The sequence below is a fragment of the Hipposideros armiger genome, unplaced genomic scaffold, assembly GCF_001890085.2.
Source record: "Hipposideros armiger isolate ML-2016 unplaced genomic scaffold, ASM189008v1 scaffold_40, whole genome shotgun sequence".
Lineage (NCBI taxonomy): Eukaryota > Metazoa > Chordata > Mammalia > Chiroptera > Hipposideridae > Hipposideros > Hipposideros armiger.
The window spans coordinates 4,479,019-4,503,074 of NW_017731390.1; the positions used below are offsets into that span (position 1 = coordinate 4,479,019).

Here is a 24,056-nt window from a genome sequence, read left to right on the forward strand (position 1 = left end):
TTTTCTTTGCAAAATGGAGGTCCCTGGCCTCTGCAGGATGTAATGAGGCTCTACCCAGAGTGCCTGCTGAGCACACAGTAGGTGCTCAGTTAATGCAGCTGCCCCCACTGTTCCATTGTTGTTGTTTTCCTATTGCCTGGCTGCCACAGCTGGTGTCCCTTGGAGTCAGCACAGGGCTGCAGGGGGTGGAGACACCCCCTGTCCCAGCTCTGCTGGTTCCTTTCCCCGGGCTTGGGCCAGGGCCTTGGGGTCTGGGCCTGAAGACAGCTGTGCCTACAAAGCAGCTGAAGCTGAGGCCGGGGGAGGTCCTGGCAGTGGGGCGTTATTTTAGGCTGGCCACCGGCTCCTGTTTCTTTTGGGAGTCTGAGGGGAGGGACCCTGGATTCTATTTCTGGGCCCTCCCCTTCCTCCCTGTTTGCTTCCTTCCCTCTCTGCCCAGAGGGGTAGGAACAGAGACCACTCTGAGCATTACTGGGAGGCTCAGGAAGCAACTTCAGCGGGGCTTGCCCCATCAGCCTTTCCCTAGCTTTCTGGGGGCAGGGGGTATCTTTTATTACCCACTGGGATTTGACCTCCAGCTTCAAGTTGCTGGGGGAGCAGCAGGCGCCCTGGTGTCAGACCTTGAGGTCAGCCACTCTGCTGTCCCCCCTTCATCTGCACGTAAATGGGGGTGGAGTGGTGACCAATAGGAATTCTGGGCAGCTCAGGCACCTGTGGGCCTGTGTACCTGGGGGTGCCCTCTGCCTACCTCCCCCCCCACCCCAGCACACCCTCCTGGCCAAGACGCACCAGATGATTCATCTTCTTACTAGAGCAGAAAAACAAGTTAAACTGGGCACTTTAATCTCCCCCCTGCTGGCAGGCATGGTGCCAGCTGCTGCCCCCAGCACCCCCTCACCAGGGGTTATTTACCCCTGTTAGTATCCCTGGACTTTGAGGGTACTTCTGGTCTCAGGGACGCCCAGCTATGATCCCGGTGGGCCTGGGAGCAGTCATCTTGATGCCCCTTGGCTAATAGTTGGCACTCGGCAGGTACACAGGCTGACGTAGTGCTCTTGTGGCAGGAGTTTCGTGGCATAGATTCTGCCAGCTGCATCTGGAGTCTTGCCCTGAGGAGGTGGCAAGGGTGAGGTACCAGAGTAGGAGCGTTTAGAGTAGGCATCACAGTCCCAGGATCTGTAGCCTGGGTCTGGATGCCCAAAACTGGGGTCTGACCCTCCTTGTCTCTGCCTGGGGGAATTCCAGAGGTCTCTGCAGTGGCCAGGCCCCCGGTGGTCCTCCTGCCCCCGCTATGACTCCAGCTGACCCTCCTTTCCCACTTTCTGGGTGGCATTGTAGGGGTGGATATCCCTTGCCAAGAGGTTGGCATGTGGGTGGCATTGGAATGGGGTGGGGAGAATGCCCTGAGTTTGTTTGCTTGGGAGCGGGGTAGGGGGTATCCAGAGGGTTCATGATTCATCGTCCCTTCTCTTGGGGGATTTTTGCCCCTTGGCCCTCAGTTGTGCCTTTGGGACAAAGAGGCTTTCTTTGCCAGCCAACTCCTTGGATTAGACGGGCAAGCTCCCTAGGGCTGACACAGCAAGACCCCCTCTGGGTGCTCGGGATGGGCTGAGTCAGAAAGAGCCATCTTCCCTGATTTCCCTCCTCTTTCCAAACTTGCAGACTTCCTTTTGCTGGTGCAGCTTCTGCAGGTGTAGGGAATGTGCTAGGAGGGGTCCTTCAGTTGTGCTTTCTCGCTGTCAGAGATGGCATGGCTCTGGGAAGTGAGTGTAGAGGAGGCAGCCGGGTTGGAGAAGTTGACTGGGTGGGCAGTGCTTCTAATCCATCTCCCCCCTCCTGCCAGTGTGCACCGGCACAGACATGAAGCTACGGCTCCCAGCCAGTCCCGAGACCCACCTGGACATGCTCCGCCACCTCTACCAGGGCTGTCAGGTGGTACAGGGTAACCTGGAGCTCACCTACCTGCCCGCCAATGCCAGCCTCTCTTTCCTACAGGTGAGACCCATGGGCAACCCAGCCAGTCCCTGCCTCCAGCTGGGCTGAGCCCTCTGCTTATAGGTGGGTGGTAGAAGAGGCCTGTATTTCCTCTTGTGGTTTCTCAACCAGAAGTCCTTTCTGATGTCTAACCCCTATCTGTTCTCCTGCGAGACCAGTTGACTCCCTCTCTATAATGTGGCTTGCCATGGACGTCTCTGGGTGGAATGCATCTGTTCCTTTCCTCTCTTGCCAGCACGATCACCTCCCCCTGTCCAGCTACCCAGCCACTGTCCCTCTCCCACCTGGAGTAGTGAAAAGGCTGGTGGGAGATGTGGATTCCAGGGCCAGTTCTGCTGCTGACAAGCCATGTGAATGTGGTCTAGGTTCTTGGCTTCACTGGGTCTCAGTTTCCTTATCTGTATACTGGGAGCAATAGGCAAGCTTTGACTCCCCCTGGGGGGCCCATTTTAAAGATAAAATGGGAAATGTGTGTGAAAGGGTCATGAGCAGGAGAGAGTGGAAACCAGCCTGTTGGCCTGTTTTCATGGTGCCCCCGGGGTGGGGTCATGTGTGCAATGCTCAGATGTCATCTCATCCAGGCCTTTCCTTTTACAGATGAAGAAACTGAGATGTGGAGAGGGTGGGGCACTTGCTCACAGTTTACAAAGTGTCGTTCCCCCCCCCCCATTATCATTCTTGATCATACAGGAATCTGGTTTGGGGAGGTGGGGAGTGGCCTCGATTTCCATTTTATGCATGAAGGGGGCAGGACTGCTCAGTGGATGGGAGCCTTGCCCAAGATCCCCAAGCACTGGGTAACCCTGAGGAAGCCTTAGGGGATGGTAGTGTTCCAGGGCCCAGGTCTGCCTCAGCCCCACCCTACCCTGTTCCCTCCCAGGATATCCAGGAGGTGCAGGGTTACGTGCTCATCGCTCACAACCAAGTCAGACAGGTCCCACTGCAGAGGCTGCGAATCGTGCGAGGCACCCAGCTCTTTGAGGACCACTATGCCCTGGCCGTGCTGGACAATGGAGACCTGCTAGACAGTGCCACCCCTGTGGCAAGGGCTGCCCAAGGAGGGCTGCGGGAGCTGCAGCTGCGAAGCCTCACAGGTGGTCATCATTATCATTGAAATCTCCTAGTTATTGAGAGCTGACCAGGGCCACTGCCAGCCATGGGAGGCTTTGCGTGAATCAGAACTTGCGTCCCTTCTGGATGGATGCAGGTGGAGCTAGAGAAGGTGGCCTTGTGCAGATTAGAAAAGATTTCCCTTCTTCCCAGTAAGTCGCAGCTTGTGCCAGCCTGCACAGTGTGATAATTAGGATGCAGGAGGAGGTTTTGCCCACTTCTTGGCTGAGTACACTTGTGCAGTGAACAAACTGTGTAACTGTACATGGCAGCCCTGGGGCTGACAGTGTCCCAAACCCTGAGTGCCTGGGGCTTTTTGTGCATGATCCCATTTCAGTCGTGCTATCATCTTGCAAGGCAAGCATCAATGTTATTCTCATTTTACAGATGAGAAAACAGGTTGACAGAGGGTAAGTGACTTGTTCAAGGTGACACAGCTAGTTAGTGGTGAGGCTGGGTTTCAGACTCCATTGTCTCTCTTAACCGCCAAGCAGTGTGCACAGAGCAGAGGTGGGAGGAGAGGAGAGAGTGACCTGGACATCTGGAGCCTGACATGGACAACTCAGTCCTTCCTGGATCTCAGCTGGTTCATGTGTGTGTCGGGGGGAATAGTGTCGGTATCGGTAGTGCTAAAAGATGCTTAAGTGTCTTCTCTGCTCCCTGGGGATCCTGGAGTGTGTTTGAGAAGCCTGCTCCCCGTTTAGAAGGCAGGAGGACAGAAGGTGACAGACAGGGAAAGAAGCCCCTGATTATTCCCTGCCCCACAGAGATTCTGAAGGGCGGGATCTTGATCCAGCGGAACCCCCAGCTCTGCCACCAGGACACAATTTTGTGGAAGGACATCTTCCATAAGAACAACCAGCTGGACCTCACGCAGATAGACGCCAACCACTCCCGGGCCTGTAAGCCATGCTCCTCCCTGCCTGCAGCCTCCTCTCTTTCTCAGACAGCTCCCCCCCATGCCCTCCACCCCCAACTCTTGGCTTACCTCCCCGCACCCCCTGCACTAATACCACCCATTTCCTCTTCCTTGTCCCTCCTACCATCTCTCTGTCTCCGTGGCCCTCTGTCCTGTCTCCCTCTGCTTCTAGATTGTGTCTGTTTTCAGAGGCCCCTTTGTTGGCCTGGGTCTCGCCCTCACTGTGCATTCTGCCTCCTGGTTTCTGTCTCACTGTCTCCGTTCTCTCTCCAGGCCAACCTTGTTCTCCAGCTTGTAAAGCCTCCTTCTGCTGGGGAGAAAGTTCCAAGGATTGTCAGAGCTGTGAGTCTTACGGAGGCCCAGAATCTGGGGGGCAGGCTGGGAAGAATAAAAGTGACTTGAGAGGGGTGGGATACCAAGCCTCAGGTGTCTTCCCTGGGGCAGGGGGTCTCCTCAGAAGGTGATGTTAGGTTGGGTCTGGTGCCCAGGTTGCTGCCCAGACCTCATGCTGCCCTTTGCCTGACAGTGACGCAAACTGTTTGTGCCAGTGGCTGTGCCCGGTGCAAGGGCCCACTGCCCACCGACTGCTGCCATGAGCAGTGTGCTGCCGGTTGCACAGGCCCCAAGCACTCCGACTGTCTGGTACGTGCCCACTGATCCCCACCCCTCGGGGGGCAAGGGAAGGGGCACCCCCCTGGTACTGCCCTATTGCCCCTGTCACATCAGGGAGAAACAGCCCCGTGACCACCAGCTGCCTGTCTCCCCAGGCCTGCCTCCATTTCAACCACAGTGGCATCTGTGAACTGCACTGCCCAGCTCTGGTCACCTACAACACGGACACCTTCGAGTCCATGCCTAACCCTGAGGGCCGTTATACCTTTGGTGCCAGCTGTGTGACCTCCTGTCCCTGTGAGTGCCTGGGAGAAACGTAGTCGTAGTAATTTTGCTGGGGAGGTCGGTGTATGTAAATGGGAGCATATTGTGAATATCATCTGCCCCTTGCTTTGGAGAGCGGGTCCTGACGGTTCTTGTCGAGCTGCCTCGTTCTTTCAGCAGCTGTGGAAGCAGGTGGCAGCAGCAAAGAGTAGCAGCGGAGGGCCCAGGCCCGGGAGCCAGACTGCCTGGGTTTGTAAACCTGGCTCTACCACTTACTAGGCATGTGACCTTGCTGTGCCCGAGTTTCCTCATCTCTAAAATGGGGGAAAAAGTAGTCCCAGTCTCATAAGGTGGTTATAAAGTTTGAAGGAGTTAATATGCATAAGCTCTTAGAGCAGTGCCTAGCACATACTAAGTGCTCCTAAATGTTAGTTTTTATTCTGCAGTCTAGATAGATCCGTTTCATTTAACAGCTCCTCTACTTCCTGATGGGCATTTAGGGACTGGCGTTGGATCGGGGACCCTTTTCCTTCTCTCACGGGAGACAGGAGTGGGCTCTCAGGTCCTGGTCACACCCTCCCCACGATGGGTGACACTACAAAGTGTAGAGCCAGACCATTTGGGTTCAAACCCTGGCTCCTCCGCTCACTAGCCCAATGACCTTGAGTAATTTACATAAAATTGTACTTTGGTTTCCCTTTTGGCAACATGGGAACCTCACTGTGTCTATCACAGAGGGTTGTTGTGAGGAGTAAATGAATGGTAAGTGCTCAGACCTGTAGTAAGGGCATTGCAGTACTAGTACTGGCTGATGTTATTCCTATTGTGCTCCCCGGGCATGGTGACATTGCTCATGGTGGGGCATGAAGGGCCGGGGGAATGTGGACACACAATCCTGCTCTCCTCAGACAACTACCTGTCGACGGACGTGGGATCCTGTACCCTGGACTGTCCCCCGAACAACCAAGAAGTGACAGCTGAGGACGGAACACAACGCTGTGAGAAATGCAGCAAGTCTTGTGCCCAAGGTACCCACTGCTACCCCCCAAGGCAGGCTGCCGTTCCTGTCCCTCTGCACCCAGCCTGGCCTCGCTCACTGTCCCAGCCTTCCTCAGACCCTGCTGGGACCCAGTCCTTGTCTCCCACTGTGTCTGCCCCTGGCTCTCCCCAGATCAGCCCCACAAACCCTCCCATATCTTGCCAGTGTGGGGAGGGGGCATGTGGCCCCAGGATGGGACTGTGGACAGGACCCAGGAGTTTGATTCCTGGTGCTGCATGTGGGGGCTGATCAGTCCCAGTGTAGGGGCTGAGATGGCCCCTTTACCACCTGCCCCACTCCCCACAGTGTGCTATGGTCTAGGCATGGAACACCTGCGGGAGGTGAGGGCCGTCACCAGTGCCAATATCATGGAGTTTGCCGGCTGTAAGAAGATCTTTGGGAGCCTAGCGTTTCTGCCAGAGAGCTTTCAGAGGTAAGGATACTCGGAGTTAAGGGTGGGCACAATGACCTGAGAGAGTATCAGGGAAGTCACTGATTCCTGAGGATACAGAAGTGGCAGCATCTTGGGGGGATGGCCAGTGACCGAGGTGGGAGGCCAGGAATGCAGAAGAAGCAAGTGGGAGACCAGAGGGGGCAGGGACTTCTAGGGAGGTTATTTTCATAACTGACATGTTATCCGTGAACATGCACTTGTATGGAGATCCAGCCATCTGGATAAAGTCACATTCTCCTTGAGTTCATTGTGGCTTTATTCATAATAGCCCCAAACTGGAAATAACACAAATGTATATCAATAGGTGAATGAATAAATAAATGATGGTCTATCTATACAATGAAATTCTCAGCAATGAAAAGAAACTACTAGGGTCGGCCAAGTGGCTTAGTTGGTTAAGAGCTTGCTCAAGAATTTGAGCTCTGAGCAACAGCGGTTCGATTCCCGGCCCGAGTTGAGCAGCTGCTGAGCTGCCAACAGGTGGCAGGATGGCTCAGCTAAAAAAAAAAAAAAGAAAAAGAAACTATTGATACACATGACAATATGCATGCGTCTCAAAAGCACTGTTAAGTGAAATAAACCAAACAAGAGAGTCTACACTGTATGAGTCCTCACTTTATGTGAGGCTCTTGACAGGAAAAACCGCTCTGTGATAGCAATCAGGACAGTGGTGGGCCTGGGCTGGGGGGCCTCGAAAGGGACACAAAGGAAATTTCTGGGGTGATGGGAATATGCTGTATATCAGTTGGGGTGAGGGAGCCATGAGTGAATGCATTTGTCAAAACGCATCAAACTGTACAGTAGAAACCTGCATTTGTTGTATGTGAATTACGTGTCAATAAAATGTGTATTAAAAAGGAGAAAATTCCTTTCAACACTTCCTCCACCTCCACTCCCCTTTCCAGAGGAGACCACTATTAAGAGGTTGTGTGCTCTTCTATGTGTATGCGCACATAGATGCTCACAGAGAAACGTAGTCGTAGTAATTTTGCTGGGGAGGTCGGTGTATGTAAATGGGAGCATATTGTGAGTATCGTCTGCCCCTTGCTTTGGAGAGCGGGTCCTGACGGTTCTTGTCGAGCTGCCTCGTTCTTTCAGCAGCTGTGGAAGCAGGTGGCAGCAGCAAAGAGTAGCAGCGGAGGGCCCAGGCCCGGGAGCCAGACTGCCTGGGTTTGTAAACCTGGCTCTACCACTTACTAGGCATGTGACCTTGCTGTGCCCGAGTTTCTTCATCTCTAAAATGGGGGCAAAAGTAGTCCCAGTCTCATAAGGTGGTTATAAAGTTTGAAGGAGTTAATATGCATAAGCTCTTAGAGCAGTGCCTAGCACATACTAAGTGCTCCTAATGTTAATTTTTATTCTGTAGTTTAGATAGATCCGTTTTATTTAACAGCTCCCCTACTTCCTGATGGGCGTTTAGGTCATTTTCAATTTCCGCTCTTATAGTACTGCCTTGTGTATGCCTCAGGGGCCAGTGTCTCTCTAGGCCACATTCCTAGAAGTAGAATTTCTAGATCAAAGAATATAAAGACTGTTTTGATTGATCCTGTCAAACTAGGGTCTGGGCCTTGTAGCTCAGGATGGGAAGAGCTGGGCTTGAGCAAAGGGTTAAGTGAAGTTATTTATGGGGGTTGGGGGGGCAGGGCCAGCTCTGGGGCTTGTGCCCACCCCTTCCTGGCCCTGCTGACTCCTCACATCCTCCTTCTAGGAACCCAGCCTCCAAAATTGCCCCGCTACAGCCTGAGCAGCTCAGAGTGTTTGAGACCTTGGAGGAGATCACAGGTGGGCTCGGACTCTGCCTCCTGCTCTGAAGGGCCTGGGGGTCCTTGTTCTGTCCCCATACCCCTAGACTCATCCTGTACCTGCAGGTTACTTGTACATCTCAGCGTGGCCAGACAGTCTGCCTGACCTCAGTGTCTTCCAGAACCTGCGAGTAATCCGGGGACGAATTCTGCATGAGTGAGCACCAGGGGCGGGGGCCCGACAGGGGGAGGCCTGGGAGAAGCTTTGAGTGTGGTGGGTCCTTCTATTCCCCAGGGGCTCCGTCAGCAGCCTTTCCATGGGAGTTTGCCAGTGTGATGGGGAGGGCAGCCCTTGCAGACCCTGCAGCTGAGCACTCCTCTCCCACAGTGGTGCCTACTCCCTGACCCTGCAAGGGCTGGGCATCAGCTGGCTGGGGCTGCGCTCACTGCGGGAGCTGAGCAGTGGACTGGCCCTCATCCACCGCAACGCCCGCCTCTGCTTTGTACACACGGTGCCCTGGGACCAGCTCTTCCGGAACCCTCACCAGGCCCTGCTCCACAGTGCCAACCGACCAGAGGATGAATGCGGTAAGACAGGGAGCCCAGTGCTGCCCGCTTCCCGTCTGCCAGCACACAGGCGTGCCCATGGGCACCTAGCAACAGCAATCTGGGACTTGTGCAGACTGCTTCTCCTCGGTGCGCCATTCTTGACACAGCTCTGGCTGGCTTGACCTCTTGGCATGGCTTCTAGCTGAGTCCTGCCTCACTGCCTTGGCATCCCTCCCTTCCCTTTCCTCTTTGTTCTTAGAACCTCAGGATTTCTTTCTCTCCCTGCCTTGCCCAGGCCCTATCCCACCCCTCCAACCCAGAGCCACCCCCACAGCCTCTTCCCCTGGTTCACTTGGACCTGGAGCCCCCCCTTAAGAGTTCCCACTGACTCCTTCCTCCTCACTGCAGTGGGTGATGGCCTGGCCTGCTACCCGCTGTGTGCCCACGGGCACTGCTGGGGTCCGGGGCCCACCCAGTGCGTCAACTGCAGCCAGTTTCTTCGGGGCCAGGAGTGCGTGGAGGAGTGCCGAGTACTGCAGGGGTATGCGGGGCGGAGCAGGGGGAGGCTGGAGGGGTGCATAGGGGTTTCTTTCAGACCTCCTCATCAGCCATCCCCTCTCCTAGGCTCCCCCGGGAGTATGTGAAGGACAGGTACTGTCTGCCGTGCCACCCTGAGTGTCAACCCCAGAATGGCTCAGTGACCTGCTTAGGATCGGTGAGGTGCTGGTGGGCTCAGAGCTGGGTGGAGAGAAGTAAGGGTGGATTAGGGCAGATTGCTAGGGGCCTGACCATGGCCAAGTCTGGTCAAACATCTGTGGAGAGAGCCCTGAGCTCAGACCTGAACAGTGGGAGGGCGGAATAGCAGGAGGGCAGAGTATGGCTGGGATGCTGGGGACTGCAAGAGTTGTGTTGTGGTCCCTGAGTCCCTTCAGGCTGTGTAGAGGTCCCAGGGAAGCCAGTGTCCTTGGCTGTGGCTGTGCCAAGATGGTTAGACGTGGGTTTGGCATCAGATTACCTGGATTCAAATCCAGGCTCTGCTTCCAACCTTAGTTTGCTGCTTTGTAAAATGAGTATCATACTAGTACCGGCCTCATGAGGGTACAGTAAGAATTAGCTTAAAATAGGATTTGGTCCAGTGCCTGAGCATGGGAAAGGCTTTCTACATATTAGATACTATTATTACTTGCTGTTATACTTTAAGTAATGCACTCCCTTCCTAGGCCTCCAGTTCTTCAGTTGAAGTCCCTGGCTTGGGGATCAAGCCTTCGGGGGTGGGGGTGGGGGGAGTTGGGTAAAGAGCAGGGGCTGCAGACACAGCCGGTCTGGGCTGTCCCAGGAGCAGGGTGAAAAGTGCTGCTGAGTGGCAGTGGGAAGCTCAAAGGGGACCCAAGGGCCTGATCCTATTGCCAGCCCCACACAAACCCTTCCTCCCCTCCCAGGAGGCTGACCAGTGTGTGGCCTGTGCCCACTACAAGGACTTTTCCTTCTGCGTCGCTCGCTGCCCCAGTGGTGTGAAACCGGACCTCTCCTTCATGCCCATCTGGAAGTTCCCAGATGAAAAGGGCACGTGCCAGCCGTGCCCCATCAACTGCACCCACTCGTGAGTCTGAGGGCCTTTTCTACAAAAAGGAGGGCTTTGTTCCAAGAAGCCTCTCTGGGGCTCTTATTATAAAAGGGGGACAATTCTGCCTTTGCTTACCCTGAGACGTAATTTTTCATATCTTTTTTTTCCTGACCACAAAAGTAACATGTTGTCAAAAAGTTTTTTTAATTAAAACATGAAATATAAATTAATGTCATTAGCAGTTCTGTCCCTACTGTTAATACTCTGTAATATTTTTCCTCTAGTTTTTTAACTACACATGCTAACATATATATTATTATAACATATAAAATGTTATACTCTTCAGTGTTTATCTGTGCACATTCTAACATGTATTCTTATAACATATTATATATATGTTAATATATATTATTCTCCAGTTTTTATTTGTCTGTATTCTAACATTTATTTATTAAATTTATTGGGGTGCCATTGGTTAGTAAAATTATATAGGCTTCAAGTATACATTTCTATAATATATCATCTGTATATCGCATTGTGTGTTCACCACCCAGAGTCAGTTCTCCTTCCATCACCATATATTTGATCCCCTTTGCCCTCTTCTACCACCTCCCAACATAAGTTTCTTTTTACCAAAATAGGATCACAGACCATACATATTGTTTGCAGATTGCTTCTTTTCACTTAAAAGAATCTTGCCATGTTTTTTCATGTCCTAACACGATGATCTACCCTATTTTTACTTTTTTCATATAGCTGCCTTTAATTACACATGAAATACATGAATACATCCTTGTAATTAACATTTTCAGCACTATAAAAACATACACATTGCAAAGTAAATGTGCCCTTTTGTTCTGCCCCCCCCCCGACCCTTCCCTGGGGAGAATCAGCAGATTCACCCTGTGGGTATCCTTCCAGACTCTCTCTCCACACATTTACATAAACATATATCACATGTGTATTAGGTTGAGTCATATAAATTGCTGTTTTTGTAGATCAAAAATGGTCAAGAACATAGCAATTTCGTATAGTTCAATGCATAATCAGTTTTGGTGTTTGTGTGCATTTTGTATGTAAATGGACTCATACTCCACGTAGTGTTCTGCATTGTGCCCCACCCCCCTTATGTGTCTTGAAGGCCCTTTCTTGTGAGTGCACATGGATCTACCTTCTTTTTTTTTTTTTTTTTGAACTACTCAGTCTGCGACATGGATGTAGTCTTTAACCATGTCCCTGTTTGAGGGATGTTGACTGAGCGTGTTGCCTTTTCTATTGCACTTGAGCTCCATGTACATGTGAGCATCTTGTCCGTGCCCCTCAGTTTACAGGTGTTGGCATTTTTAGGGTACATCCTGAGAGGTGGAACTGCTGGTCACAGACATTATTTAATAGGTGTTGCCAAACTGTCTTCTGCGGAAGTTGTGCCAGTTTACTACCTTGGCCTTTCATGGAGGGAATGGCCAAGCTTTTGGACTTGATGCTCCTTTGGGTGTCCCCCCACAGGACACACCACAGGGAGGTGCAGGGGAGCAGGGGGTGCGGGGTCACAGGCTAGAGGAGGGATTCCCTTGTGGGTTGTGAGAAAGGCACTGGTGACCTTGAGCCCAGTTTCTGCCTTTTGTCAAATGAGGATGAAAACCCAGCCACACCTACCTCAGCGCCGCTGTGAGGCTGGAGTGACAGGAGGTGGTTCCAGCCTTGTTGACAGGACTTTCTCTCCTGCAGCTGTGTGGACTTGGATGACAAGGGCTGCCCCGCCGAGCAGAAAGCCAGGTCAGCTTGGTCCCCAGAATGCACCCTATGCTGCTCCTCAGTCTCCCACCAGCCCCTAGGTGGTCACTGCTGCCGGAAAGGGGGTATCCTGACATCAACATGTCCCTTCCTTGCCCACTTTTCCACTGTTGACCCTCCTTTCAATTCGCTTCAACAAGTGAATGGAGGACCTGCTCAAGATGATGCTTGAGGGGTGGGGAACAGGAGAAGATGGCAAAGACACCCAGTACCTCCCCACCCTTGAGTAGCTAGATGTCTTGTAAGGGACATAGGCAGCGTTTGACTCCCCAGGACTCAAGGTAGATTGAGAAGAGAGTGCAGCTACAGCATCGCCCCTCATCCCCTACCAGCCCCTTGGTGGTCAGTGGGGAGCTTTGGGGAGAAAAACAGATTAGAGTATGTCCTAGGCAGTCATTTGTCTATGAAACAAGTGTTTATTAGAGGTCTGTGATGTGCTAGCCCTTGACTAAGCAAGGGAAAGGGGCAAGGATGACAGCGACGTAGGGTTAGTACCGAGGAGTGCCATCTATTCCAGGATGAGTCTTGAAAGGTGATCCTATGGAGATATGGTGGTCCAGGCAGAAGTAACAGCATGTGCAAAGGTTGGGAGGTGTGGAAAATCATGAACCTATGGCTGAAAATTTTGGCTAGAGCATCAGAATCACTGGGTGTACATTCCTGGGCCCCACCCCATACCACAATCAGAATCTCTGGGGGTGGGGCTCCAGACTTGTGCATATTAACAAGCTTCTTGGTGATTTTTGTCAGGAAGTTTGAGACCCCTGGACTACAGCCATGGTCAAGAGCATAGACAATTTGGAGATGTGGGTGGAGAGGGCTTTGAAATGTCCAGCAAGGAGTTTGGACTTTATCCTGGAGGCAATAGGGAGCCAAGGGAAGTTTTAAAGTAGGGAAGAGAGGACGGAAGCCTGTGGGTCATCCTCCCAAATTCCCTTTCCAAACACCAGCGACCTTCATGCCCCTCCACGGGGCCCCTCCATCCCCTCTACACTAGATTGGTCCCCAATCCCTGACCTTGGCTTCTGTCCCCAGTCCTGTGACGACCATCATTGCCACTGTGGTGGGCACTCTGCTGTTCATGGTCGTGGGGGTCGTCTTCGGCATTGTAGTTAGGCGAAGGCGGCAGAAGATCCGAAAGTACACGATGCGGAGGCTGCTGCAGGAAACAGAGGTGAGGTGGTCTGAGGGCCTCCCTGCCCGCCTGGGGTCTGCGGCCCAGCCCCGCAGGCACTGATGCAAGGTCACCCCCTCATCCCAGCTGGTGGAGCCTCTGACACCTAGCGGAGCGATGCCCAACCAGGCTCAGATGCGGATCCTGAAAGAGACAGAGCTGAGGAAGGTGAAGGTGCTTGGATCAGGAGCTTTTGGCACAGTCTATAAGGTCAGAGATGGGGCCAAAGTCCGGGGTGGGTGGTCCCAGAGGATGTGTTGGGTGTGGCCAAGGGTTCTGTTGGGGAAGGTAGCCAAGGGTTGGGGGGGGTGGTATTCGGTGCAGCAGTTATAGAGTGTGGAACAAGGGGAAGGGGACTGGAGCGTGAGGCTAAATAGTGAGGTTGTTGCTAAATAGTGGGGTTGGCCCAAGGCTGGGGAAGGGTATTCAGAGCACAAATAATGACCCTCTAGACTGCTGCAGGTTGGATGCATCTGGCTGGCCCTCTTCCTGCTCATATCCTCCTCTTTTTGTCCAGGGTATCTGGATCCCAGATGGGGAGAATGTGAAAATCCCAGTGGCCATCAAAGTGTTAAGGGAAAACACATCTCCCAAAGCCAACAAAGAAATCTTGGACGTAAGCCCCTCCACCCTCTCCAGCCGGGAGTACAGGAGGGACCCCCTGGTTGCAGGTCTGGGCTCTGGGCTCTCTCTTCACTGGAGTTTGAGGAGACGCTCTGTGTTATCCCCACACCTCAACTCTTAACCTCCCCAGTCTGTGGGCTGTGGTTCTGGTCTGTATTGGATGGGGTCGGATCCGGTGAGGTCCCCAGTCCTGCCTCAGCCCTCAGGAAGGACATGTGGTGGATAGGGTGTGTGGTCTCCCATACCTTCTCAGTGTGTACCCTTGCCCCTAGGAAGCATATGTGATGGCTGGTGTGGGCTCTCCGTATGTATCGCGCCTCCTGGGCATCTGCCTGACCTCCACAGTGCAGCTGGTGACACAGCTTATGCCCTATGGCTGCCTCCTAGACCACGTCCGAGAACACCGAGGGCGCCTGGGCTCCCAGGACCTGCTGAATTGGTGCGTGCAGATTGCAAAGGTATGCACCCAGGGGGCCGGGCTCTGTGGGTGCCCTTGGGAGCAAGGCTGTCCCCACCCAGGGCTAGGATGGGGAGGTTTCCTGGGAGAGTGTGGCCAGAGCATGATTCACATGGGTGCCTCTTATCCCAGGGGATGAGCTACTTGGAAGAAGTGCGGCTTGTGCACAGGGACCTGGCTGCCCGAAACGTGCTGGTCAAAAGTCCCAACCATGTCAAGATCACAGACTTTGGGCTGGCTCGGCTGCTGGACATTGACGAGACGGAGTACCACGCTGATGGGGGCAAGGTTAGAGGAGGGAGCAGAGTGAGGCAAGGTGGAATGGGATCTGGCCCTGGGAGAACTCTGAGAATGGCCACGTCTCGCCCCACACCTAGTCCAAGGACTTTCTCCTCTGCTCTCCCAGGTGCCCATCAAGTGGATGGCATTGGAGTCCATTCTCCGCCGACGGTTCACACACCAGAGTGATGTGTGGAGCTACGGTGCGTGATGGGGAGTGGTGGCAGAGGAGCCATGGCCCTGTCCATGGGGGGGATGTTGGTAGAAGGATGAGGATGAGAGTTGAGATGGGAGAATTAATGGAGACACCTTAGCATGAATGTGGGGCAGAAAGGAGGGGCTGCCAGTGCCTCGATCTGCCAGGGTCCACGCATCCCAGGGATTGGGGAAGACTTGGTAGTTCCTGCCCTTGAGCATCACATCGCTTCCTTCCTTCCCACATGGTGCTCGGCTCCTGGACGGAGCCTCTGGGGCTCAGTACGCTAAAGCTCCCTCTTGCCCCCACCTCTTAACCCTGTCTCTGCCCTAGGTGTGACTGTATGGGAGCTGATGACTTTTGGGGCCAAACCTTACGATGGGATCCCAGCCCGGGAGATCCCTGACCTGCTGGAGAAGGGGGAGCGGCTGCCCCAGCCCCCCATCTGCACCATCGATGTCTACATGATCATGGTCAAATGTGTGTGGATGAGCTGTGCTGGCTGTGTGGAGGGGTGGGAGGTCCTGAGTGAAGGGGCCTCCAGGGGGCATGGGAGAGGGCCACGAGCAGGATGTATGTGGACCCAGGGGCCCTGATATGGTTAAAGGAGCCTTAAAAGGGTCTTGCTTCCCTTTTATAGTACCAGTCCAGGGACGCTCGAGATCAGCTAGGAAAACTTAGATGCAAAATGAAAAGGGCAGACTTAAAGAGATTCTCAAAGGTTCTGGGATCTTAGCTCTATCACCCAAGGGCTTTCACTAGATCAGACCTGAGAGGGCGAGGGGGTGGGGCTGCACACAGGCTGCATTGGGAACTGAGATGCTGAGCTCCCTCCTGCTCCCAGGTTGGATGATCGACTCTGAATGTCGGCCTCGGTTCCGGGAGCTGGTGGCTGAATTCTCCCGCATGGCCAGGGACCCCCAACGTTTTGTGGTCATCCAGGTACTAGGCCTTTCTGCTCCATCCCTGCCTATAACTAAGCACTCTCCTGCAGAGGGTGGAAAGAGAGATGACTCCTGAGGCCCAGGCCCCCAAGCCCAGCCCTTGCCTGACTCACCTTACCTCGGGAGACTGAGTGCTGGGCTGGGAAGAGGCTGCCACGCTGTCTCCCTCCTCCCCAGAATGAGGAATTGGGTCCTGCCAGCCCCTTGGACAGCACCTTCTACCGCTCGCTGCTAGAGGATGACGACATGGGGGACCTTGTGGACGCTGAGGAGTACCTGGTACCCCAGCAGGGCTTCTTCTGCCCAGATCCTGCCCCAGGTGCTGGGGGCACAGCTCACCACAGGCACCGCAGCTCATCCACCAGGGTCAGTGCCCTCGGTCACACCTGGTGGGTGTTTGGTTACCTCCCCTGATCCCAGTGGACTAGGGTCCCTTTCTCCCATGTCCCTCCACAACCATCGCCTCTCATGGAGATCCCGTTTTCCCTAAGAAGGGTTCCTACTGCCTTTCAACCTGTGACCCATTCTCTCCACTGTGACTGTCATACCCCAAAGGTGACTTCTGTTTATCTCCTGTTACCCTGTCACCTCCCATGGAGTCTCCACCCCAAATCCATGAATAACTCCCACTCTGACCTTCTCTTTTGTCCCCAGAGTGGTGGTGGTGAACTGACGCTGGGGCTGGAGCCCTCTGAGGAGGAGCCCCCCAAGTCTCCACTGGTATCCTCAGAAGGGGCAGGCTCTGATGTGTTCGACAGCGACTTGGGAATGGGGGCAGCCAAGGGGCTGCAGGGTCTCCCCACACATGACCTCAGCCCTCTACAGCGGTACAGTGAGGACCCCACAGTACCCCTGCCCCCTGAGACTGATGGCTATGTCGCCCCTCTGACCTGCAGCCCCCAACCCGGTATGGAATCCAGGCCTGAGCTGAGATTGGGAGGTGGGGAAGTTGGGGGCCCTCAGCCGAAGGCCCACTGTGGGGACTGTGATAGTAGCTGGGACACATGGGTTCCTTCCCCTAACAAGCCCCTTTCTCTTGTCCTTTCAGAATACGTGAACCAGCCAGAGGCTCACCCGCAGCCCCCCTCACCCTTAGAGGGTCCTCTGCCTCCTCGTCCTGCCGGTGCCACTCTGGAAAGGCCCAAGACTCTCTCCCCCAAGACTCTCTCCCCTGGGAAGAATGGGGTTGTCAAAGACATTTTTGCCTTTGGGGGTGCCGTGGAGAACCCTGAGTACTTAGCACCCCGTGGCAAGGCCACCCTTCAACCCCACCCACCTCCAGCCTTCAGTCCGGCCTTTGACAACCTCTATTACTGGGACCAGGACCCATCAGAGCGGGGCTCTCCATCCAACACCTTTGAAGGGACCCCTACAGCAGAGAACCCTGAGTACCTGGGTCTGGATGTGCCAGTGTGAACCAAAGGCCAAGTCTGCTTACGTCCTGCTGAACCCTCGGGGAGTGGGAAAGGCCTGACTTCTGGCCTCTGTCGTTACAAGGCGGAGAGAGGGCCCTTGGACCACATCCAGCAGAGCCTGCCCTGCCAGGAACCTTCCTTCCTGTTCCAATTTCCAGGTGGCTCAGTCTGGTTAGAAAAAAGCCGCAGCACTGGAGAGTCTTGACTGATTCGAGCCGGGCCCCAGCAAACTCCAGGGGCCAATGGATGCCATAACCACAGTCTCCTTACCTAAGGGAGCAGCCCAGCCTGGCTGTATTCTTCCAGATCCCTGGCACTGAAGGACTTAAGGAAGCTGGGCCGAGGAGGGGCACAGGCCCGAAAGGAGTAGCTAGGACAAAAGCTATCCATTCAGAGACTGTTCCTGAGACCTAGCTCTGCTCCAGGAAGAAGGGAGCAGCAGTAGTACCCAGATCTAGTCCTGTACAGAGTGGTTTTTTTTTTGTTTTGTTTTTACTTTTTTTTTTTAAGATGAAATAAGGACTTGGGGAGAGTGGGTATTGTGGAGGGGGGTGGGTGGGGGATTCCCTGGGGTTGAGGGAAAGATGTCCCTTCTCCATACCCACTTTCTCTACCTGCAAATATATTTTGGAAAACAGCTGGGCACCAGCCTCTGTCTGGGGGTGGCTGTGTGCCATCCCTTACTGCTTACCTCCTAACTTACACTTAACTCATTTTTTTTCCTGAAGGAAGTGGCTAGTGATCTTTAGGAAGCCTGAATGAGAAGCCTGTCTTCCAGCTTTCTGGCTTTGGGGTTGGGGGGTGGGGCTAGGGGTCTGGGAATTGGGACTGTAATCTGAGAGCCCTTTGACAACCAAATCATTCTTGCTTAGGAAAAAACCAAACGAACAACCCCCCCCCAAAAAAAATAACAAAAAAACCCAACGGATTTCTAAGGACACCCACCAGAATGGGTAATTTCTTCCTTGGGGGGAGGGGGGTTGGGAGGAGGGGGGAGGAAAGAAGAGGTGGTGTCTACTGTGTGATTCTTCCCTTGTGTTGACTGAGAGAGGAGATCACTGAACTATAATAGAAGTAAATATCCAGAAAAAGCCCACCCATCCAGCACAGCCACCCTGGTGGTATAAAGGTTGGGCTGGACTCTGTGCTCCCCCTAACCCACCCACCCTCCCCCACTCCCAGACTTGATATAAAAACACACACTAGTTGGCCACAGGTGTTTGTAGTGCCACTTTATTGCCAATAGCTGACATTGCCCAGGGCTAGTGGAAAATAAGTTAAAACTACGATGGCATTTGACAGTTACGGCTAAGCTGGAGGGGAGTGGGCTTGTGTGTGCACTGATCCTGGGAAGGGGGTATAAGGTGGCTGTGGAAATGTCAACCGAGAGGCTCTCCCACCGAGATCACATAAGTTTCTATTCCCTCCTGGTACCCCACGGGGCAAAGTGGAGGCCAGGGTCTCTTAGCTACCAGGAGCTAAGTGAGGGGAAAGGCAATGAAAAACCCTCACCAGGACCAAAGGGGAAACCAAGGCTTGGATCCCAGATGAGCAGGAACCTGAAATCCCATGTAGTCACAGGATGACGCAGGGAGGTCGGCTGTTGGTGATCTTTTCTAGGGGTTCTCCGTTACTGGCTCTTCGGATGGCCTCAATGAGCTAGTGGGCAGAGATGTGGAATGGGATGATTCATTGTAGCGGTAGAGTAAACCAGGGCGGTACTTCCAACATTGCAAATACTCACATCTTTTTCATAAGGGAAGCCCCCATTCTCCAGCTTGGAGAAAACCAGCTGTCCATTGATCTCGATCTCAAAGGCCCCTGGTAGTGAATAAACCGATGAATGAACTGTATGCTGAAGACAGGCAAAAGTTGGGAGGTCCTCCAAAGGTGGAGTCTTCCACACAACTTAGACTTGACACAGACTCACTCCTTCACGTTCCCTCACTGGCCCAATAGAGGCTCTTGCAGTTCTTTAAGCATTTTTCCAAGCCTGGGTCAAGCCAAAGGCACCTACAGGACGTGTCATCTGTGTGTCCTTTCTTTGAACTAAATGAAGGGCTCCCTCCCCTCAAACCTATACTTCTTCAGTCTCACCGGTTTTTCCCTACAGGCTCCATCTGTGACCCCCTCACCTATGGAAGGGGCCTCAAGTTGGCTGGACATTTTACTATGTGCCAGACACGGCTGGACACTAAAACGGCCAATGCCAGAGCTAAAAACCATAGAGCTGGGATTTAGAACTCTGACTCAGCAGGTGTTCTGCGGGCCTCACCTGTGCCCCCCAGGCGCGACTCAATCTCGATGCCAGGATACTGCTCTTTCACGGCACTTGCCAGCTCCAGGTAGGTCGACTCGAAGCCGCAGGGTTCACTAGGGAGAAGATGCCTGGGGTCCGCTCGGGTTTCGGGATGGCGGGGGGGGGGGCTCCCGTGGACCCACCCCTGTCCGGGCCGGAACCCCACTGGGCAGAGCTGCTCACCAGTACTCCACCACGATGCGGACCCCACTGCCGGGTTCGATCTCCCTGGGATGGGGCGCTGCAGACGTCGGCCCCAGGTCGCCGCTCATTGCTGCCCGCTCCGATCCAGACGCTGCTTCCGGGTGTGACGCGACGCCGCGGGCACGTGAAGGGGCGGGGCAGCGCGTTACGTCCGGGCGCTCCCCCTGCAGGCCGCTGCTGCTACTATGTTTTGACCCTATTAGCTAAATAGAAAGCTTGGGACTTGGTCGACGAGTCCAGACCGCGCGTTAACCTGCGCGCTGGTTCTCCGAGCTCCTGAGCTTGTCCCGCACCTGGTGTCCGCTGGACTTCACGGTCTTATTTAATCTAATGAACTCTCTTAAACTGCAAAGCGCTTTCCAGGAAGAGAATGTGGTGGAGCAAGGGGTCTCAGGGCCTGGGGTTGGCTGATGGTATAGAATAGTTGCCATTTCTTGCTAACATGCTGATGGCATTTTAAACCACCCCACAGTCACACCCTCAAGTATTTCTGACTAAACTGTAGACACAACCTAGGGCAGTGACCCCCTCTCCCCTGCATTCAGGATCCATAGGTTTCGGGGCTCCTCCTCAAGCTGTATGCTCCCCATCACATGCACACAGTTCCTGCACTTCCTCTGTTATCCCAGCTTCACTACAGGCTGGCATCACTATTCCCGTTTTGCAACTCTAGAAATGGAGGCTGTCTCCCTGCCTCTTCCCTTTCTGGCGTCCTCCCCACCATAGTATACTAACCCAGGTCACCCACTCTACCATTTATTTCTTTAAACCATTCATTGTTTTTATTTATTTATTTATTTATATTAGTCTTAGGAAAACCATTCATTTTTTAAACAATGATTTATAGAATTATGCAACCATCACTACAATCCAGTCACAGAACATTTCCATCAAGCTCAAAAGGGCCCTCCTGCCTGTTCGCAGTCAATTCATCTCTCAGATCCAGCCCTAGGAAACCGCTGATCTGCTTTCTGTCTATAAATTTGCCTTTTCTGGACATTTCATATATCAAATGGAATGATACAATATGTGGTCTTTTGCTTCTGGCTTCTTTCATTCAGTGTAGTTTTTGAGGTTCAGCCATGCTGTAGCATTACCAGTAGTTTGTTCCTTTTTTGTAGCTGAGTAGTATCCCATTGTATGGATATGCCACTTTTTGTTTATTCGATACCAATTGATAGCCATTTGAATTTCCAGTTTTGGGCTATTTTGAATAATGGTGCTGTGGGTGTTCATGTAAGTACATTTGAAGAGTATGTATATGTATGTATTTTCATGTTTCTTAGGTAGATTCCTAGGAGTAGAATTGCTGGGTTGAATGGTAAGTTTATGTTTAACTTTTTAAGAAACTGCCAAACTATTTTTCAAAGTGGCTTTACCATTTTACATTTCCACCAGCAAAGTATATGAGGATTTGTTTCCACATACCTTTGTCAACACTTGTTGTCTATCTCTTTGATTATAGCCATCCTGGTAGGTGTGAAGTGGTATGTCCTTGTGGCTTTAATTTGCATTTCTGTAATGACTAATGATGTTGAGCATCTTTTCATGTGCTTACTATTCATGTATCTTATCTGGAAAAATATATATTCCAATATTTTGCCCATTCTTCTGTAAAAGATTTTATTGGGGAATTGGAGAAGGGCAACAGTATTGGGGAATTGGGGAAAGGGAACAGCCAAATTGTTGTCCTTAAATCTTAGTTGTGGAGGACACAGCTAGCTCAGCTCCAAGTCCAGTCGTCATCCGGCCGCCCATCGGCCACTCAGGGCAGCTCAGCTCAAGGTGCCGTGTTCAACCTTAGTTGTGGGTGGGCATAGCCCAACATCCCTTGCAAGAGTTGAACAGTATTTTGCCCATTTTTAATTGGGTTGTTTGTCTATTACTGATTCATAAGCATTCTTTATATATTCTAAATACAAAGTCCCTAACTGGATAGATGACTTGTAAATATTTACTCCCAATGTTTGACAAGTTTTTGTTTTTTTTTAAATTTTCTTAGTGATGTCTTTTGAAGGGCAAAATATTTTAATTTTGATGAAGTCTAATATATCAATTTTTCCTTTTGCCACCTGTAATTTTGCTGTTGTATCTGAGATACAAGATCATAAAGATTTTCTCCCATGGTTCCTTCTAGAAGTTTTATAGTTTCAGCTCTTATGTTTAGGTCTATGATCAATTTTGAATTAATTTTTGTACGTGGTATCAGGGAAGGATCTAAATTCATCTTTAGGCATGTGGATAGTCATTTGTCCCAGAACCATTTATTGAAAAGACTGTCCTTTTCCCCTACTGAATTGTCTTGGCATTTTTGTCAAAAATCAATTGATAAAAAATGTAAAGGTTTATATTTGGACTGTTGATTCTATTCCACTGACCTATAAATCTATTTTTTGTTGTTTCTTTTTTTATTAAAAAAAAATTCAGATACTATTTATACACAGTAAAATTCACCCTCTTGAGTGTACCTTTCTGTGATCTCTGACACACAGTTGTACATCTACCACCATCACCAAGATATACAACAGTCCATTACCTCCTACAAGTCCCTGTGCCCCTCTACTGTCAACCCCTCTCTCCCACCCCACCCCAACCCCAGATCTGTTTTAGTTCCACCCCCTTCAGAAAGCCTTAATGGAATCCTACAGCCCTCAGCCCTCTGGCTTCCCTTTCTAACCTACCCTTCAACATCCAGAGTGATCTTTCCAAAATAAAGATCTGCCTGCTCCTCTGTGCCTCTCTCTATTTAAGCACATGTAGACCCTGCAGGGTCTGGCCTCTGCCCATAGTTCCTGCTGGTCTGGACAGACAGGATGGTTGGCTCTTAAACCTGGTTCACGGAACAACCACCTGAAGGCTTGTCAATACCACACATTCCTGGGTCTTGGCCCCAGAGACAGATTCAGTGGGTAGGGAGGGGCACCGGGATCTGTTTTTTATACAAGCCTAGAGAGATTTGGAGGCAGATGGTCACAAGCTACACTTTGAGAAACACAGCTGAGTCCAAAACACTTGTCTTTCCCCACACCTTCCACACCCATTTCCCTGCCCCAGACAGCTTCCCCTCTGCTCACATGTCACCTCCAAGGAGAAGTCTCTAACTCCCTGGGTGAGTCATTCTCCCAGCATCGTTGTCACCTGTTGTTTCTTATTATTTGTATAATTCTTTGATTAGCATCAGTCTCCTGAACTGTGCCACATGAGGACAAGGGTGCGGTCTGTTTTTGTTGCTTACCACTGGATCCCAGTACCAAGCATGGGGTTGGCCTATAATAGGCTCTTAACAAATATCAGTTGAATGAAAGAATGATTGAGTGAATTGTCTACTGTGCTTTCCACAAGCTACTCTATGGCCCAGGTGACCTGCCCCTTTCCCCACTTCTCTGCTTAGTCTACTCACACTGGTTTTTCGGAGGAAAACATAGTTTGGAGAAAGTGGAGGCTGAAGCCACTTCTCATGGTCTCCCAGGGCAGACCTCTTATCACCCTATGGATTGTTTTGTTTACCCAACTATCACCCACTTCAGGCTGGGAGGTGGCCTCTGCCTTTAATCTCAGCCTTCCAGGTCCTCCCCTCCACACCCCAGTGTTTGCCTAGTGCAAAAGGAGAGAGCTAAAGTGAGCGTTATAGGGGAGTCCCCTGGCACGTGGCCAGAGCTTTCCCTACCAAGAGACCATGCCTTACCCCTTCAATTTCAGTAGGAGAAGCTAAGCCCCTGGATTTTGCTCAGAAGGGAGGACATACCCTCGATGCCTCTGAGGAGCCAGGATGCAGCCTGGGTGGCCAGGCTGCGGCTGGAGGTCAAGGGGCAGGCCATGTTGCTGGACACTCCTCTGATTGGCTTCCTTCTTTATTAGAGCGCCCTTCGCCCCAGGGGGTAGGACCCAGAGCAGGCCCCCTGGCTTGGCCAATGAACACTCCAGGTTTGAGGAGGGGCAAGGGGAAAAGTGGGCGGGGCCGTTTCCTCTCACCTCCCTCCCAGGCTGTGAGGTCTTCGCTCTAGAGGCTATTCAGTTCGACTGTCTCCGCCTTTCCCCTGGCACCTGCTGCCAGGCTAAGAAGGGTAAAAACAATCCCAGCCGGCGTAGAGTTTCAGGGAGTCCCCGCCCAGCCTAAGCTTCCTCCTCCCATGCCCCTCCTCCAGGCCCCGCCCCCACCTGCCCAAGATAATTTTAGTTTCCTTGCGCCAGGAGCCGGTACACACTGGGCTCACCCTCCCTCGCCCCCATTTGTGTGTCCAAAGGCGGGACACCCTCCTACCACCTGTAGAGAAGAGGGAGTGGATTTGAAATTAAGTCCAGGTGTCTGGGGTCCCTAGACTGTGCCGGACTTCGGACTCTGTGTCCTGCTACTTCTGCTGAGGCTTTTACAGGTAAGGGGACAGAGATCGGTCCCAGACGACAATCTGCTCCCACCCCCCC

The 24,056-nt window shown here is 52.4% G+C and overlaps 3 protein-coding genes across 9 annotated transcripts in view; 2 read left to right on the forward strand and 1 right to left on the reverse strand.

Annotated features, from left to right (window-relative positions):
• Positions 1-1,687: 1,687 nt before the first annotated feature.
• ERBB2 (erb-b2 receptor tyrosine kinase 2) lies at positions 1,688-17,643 on the forward strand. 2 transcript variants are annotated; one of them, XM_019638757.1, is made up of 26 exons: positions 1,688-1,995; positions 2,876-3,089; positions 3,873-4,007; positions 4,298-4,366; positions 4,551-4,666; positions 4,792-4,933; positions 5,809-5,928; positions 6,261-6,372; positions 8,102-8,175; positions 8,262-8,352; positions 8,524-8,723; positions 9,093-9,225; positions 9,309-9,399; positions 10,124-10,284; positions 11,977-12,024; positions 13,078-13,216; positions 13,304-13,426; positions 13,734-13,832; positions 14,113-14,298; positions 14,430-14,585; positions 14,704-14,779; positions 15,106-15,252; positions 15,617-15,714; positions 15,894-16,082; positions 16,371-16,623; positions 16,765-17,643. In XM_019638757.1, exons 1-26 carry the CDS (start codon positions 1,861-1,863, stop codon positions 17,130-17,132), a joined length of 3,675 nt encoding a protein of 1,224 aa, XP_019494302.1. In that variant the 5' UTR covers positions 1,688-1,860; the 3' UTR covers positions 17,133-17,643. The 2 variants fall into 2 exon arrangements, with proteins under 2 accessions (XP_019494302.1, XP_019494301.1); XM_019638756.1 differs by having other exon boundaries at positions 1,689-1,995; positions 6,246-6,372.
• Positions 12,078-19,770, reverse strand: MIEN1 (migration and invasion enhancer 1). 3 transcript variants are annotated; one of them, XR_002123565.1, is made up of 6 exons: positions 19,614-19,770; positions 19,407-19,504; positions 18,876-18,952; positions 18,644-18,790; positions 13,060-13,198; positions 12,078-12,658 (listed from the first exon to the last, which is right to left on the reverse strand). XR_002123565.1 is itself a non-coding variant. In XM_019638766.1 (4 exons), exons 1-4 carry the CDS (start codon positions 19,700-19,702, stop codon positions 18,707-18,709), a joined length of 348 nt encoding a protein of 115 aa, XP_019494311.1. In that variant the 5' UTR covers positions 19,703-19,770; the 3' UTR covers positions 18,347-18,706. The 3 variants fall into 3 exon arrangements, 1 of the variants encoding a protein (XP_019494311.1); XR_002123564.1 differs by having other exon boundaries at positions 13,060-13,201; XM_019638766.1 differs by lacking the exons at positions 12,078-12,658; positions 13,060-13,198 and having other exon boundaries at positions 18,347-18,790.
• A 4,051-nt stretch (positions 19,771-23,821) lies between these two features.
• GRB7 (growth factor receptor bound protein 7) overlaps positions 23,822-24,056 on the forward strand; it is an 8,793-nt gene continuing 8,558 nt past the window's right edge. For 3 of the 4 annotated variants that reach the window (XM_019638760.1, XM_019638762.1, XM_019638758.1), the window contains exon 1: positions 23,823-24,007. The gene's annotated coding sequence lies outside the window, so the exon portion shown is untranslated. Of the gene's footprint in view, positions 24,008-24,056 lie in introns of all 4 variants that reach the window. The other variant, XM_019638764.1, reaches the window with a different exon arrangement.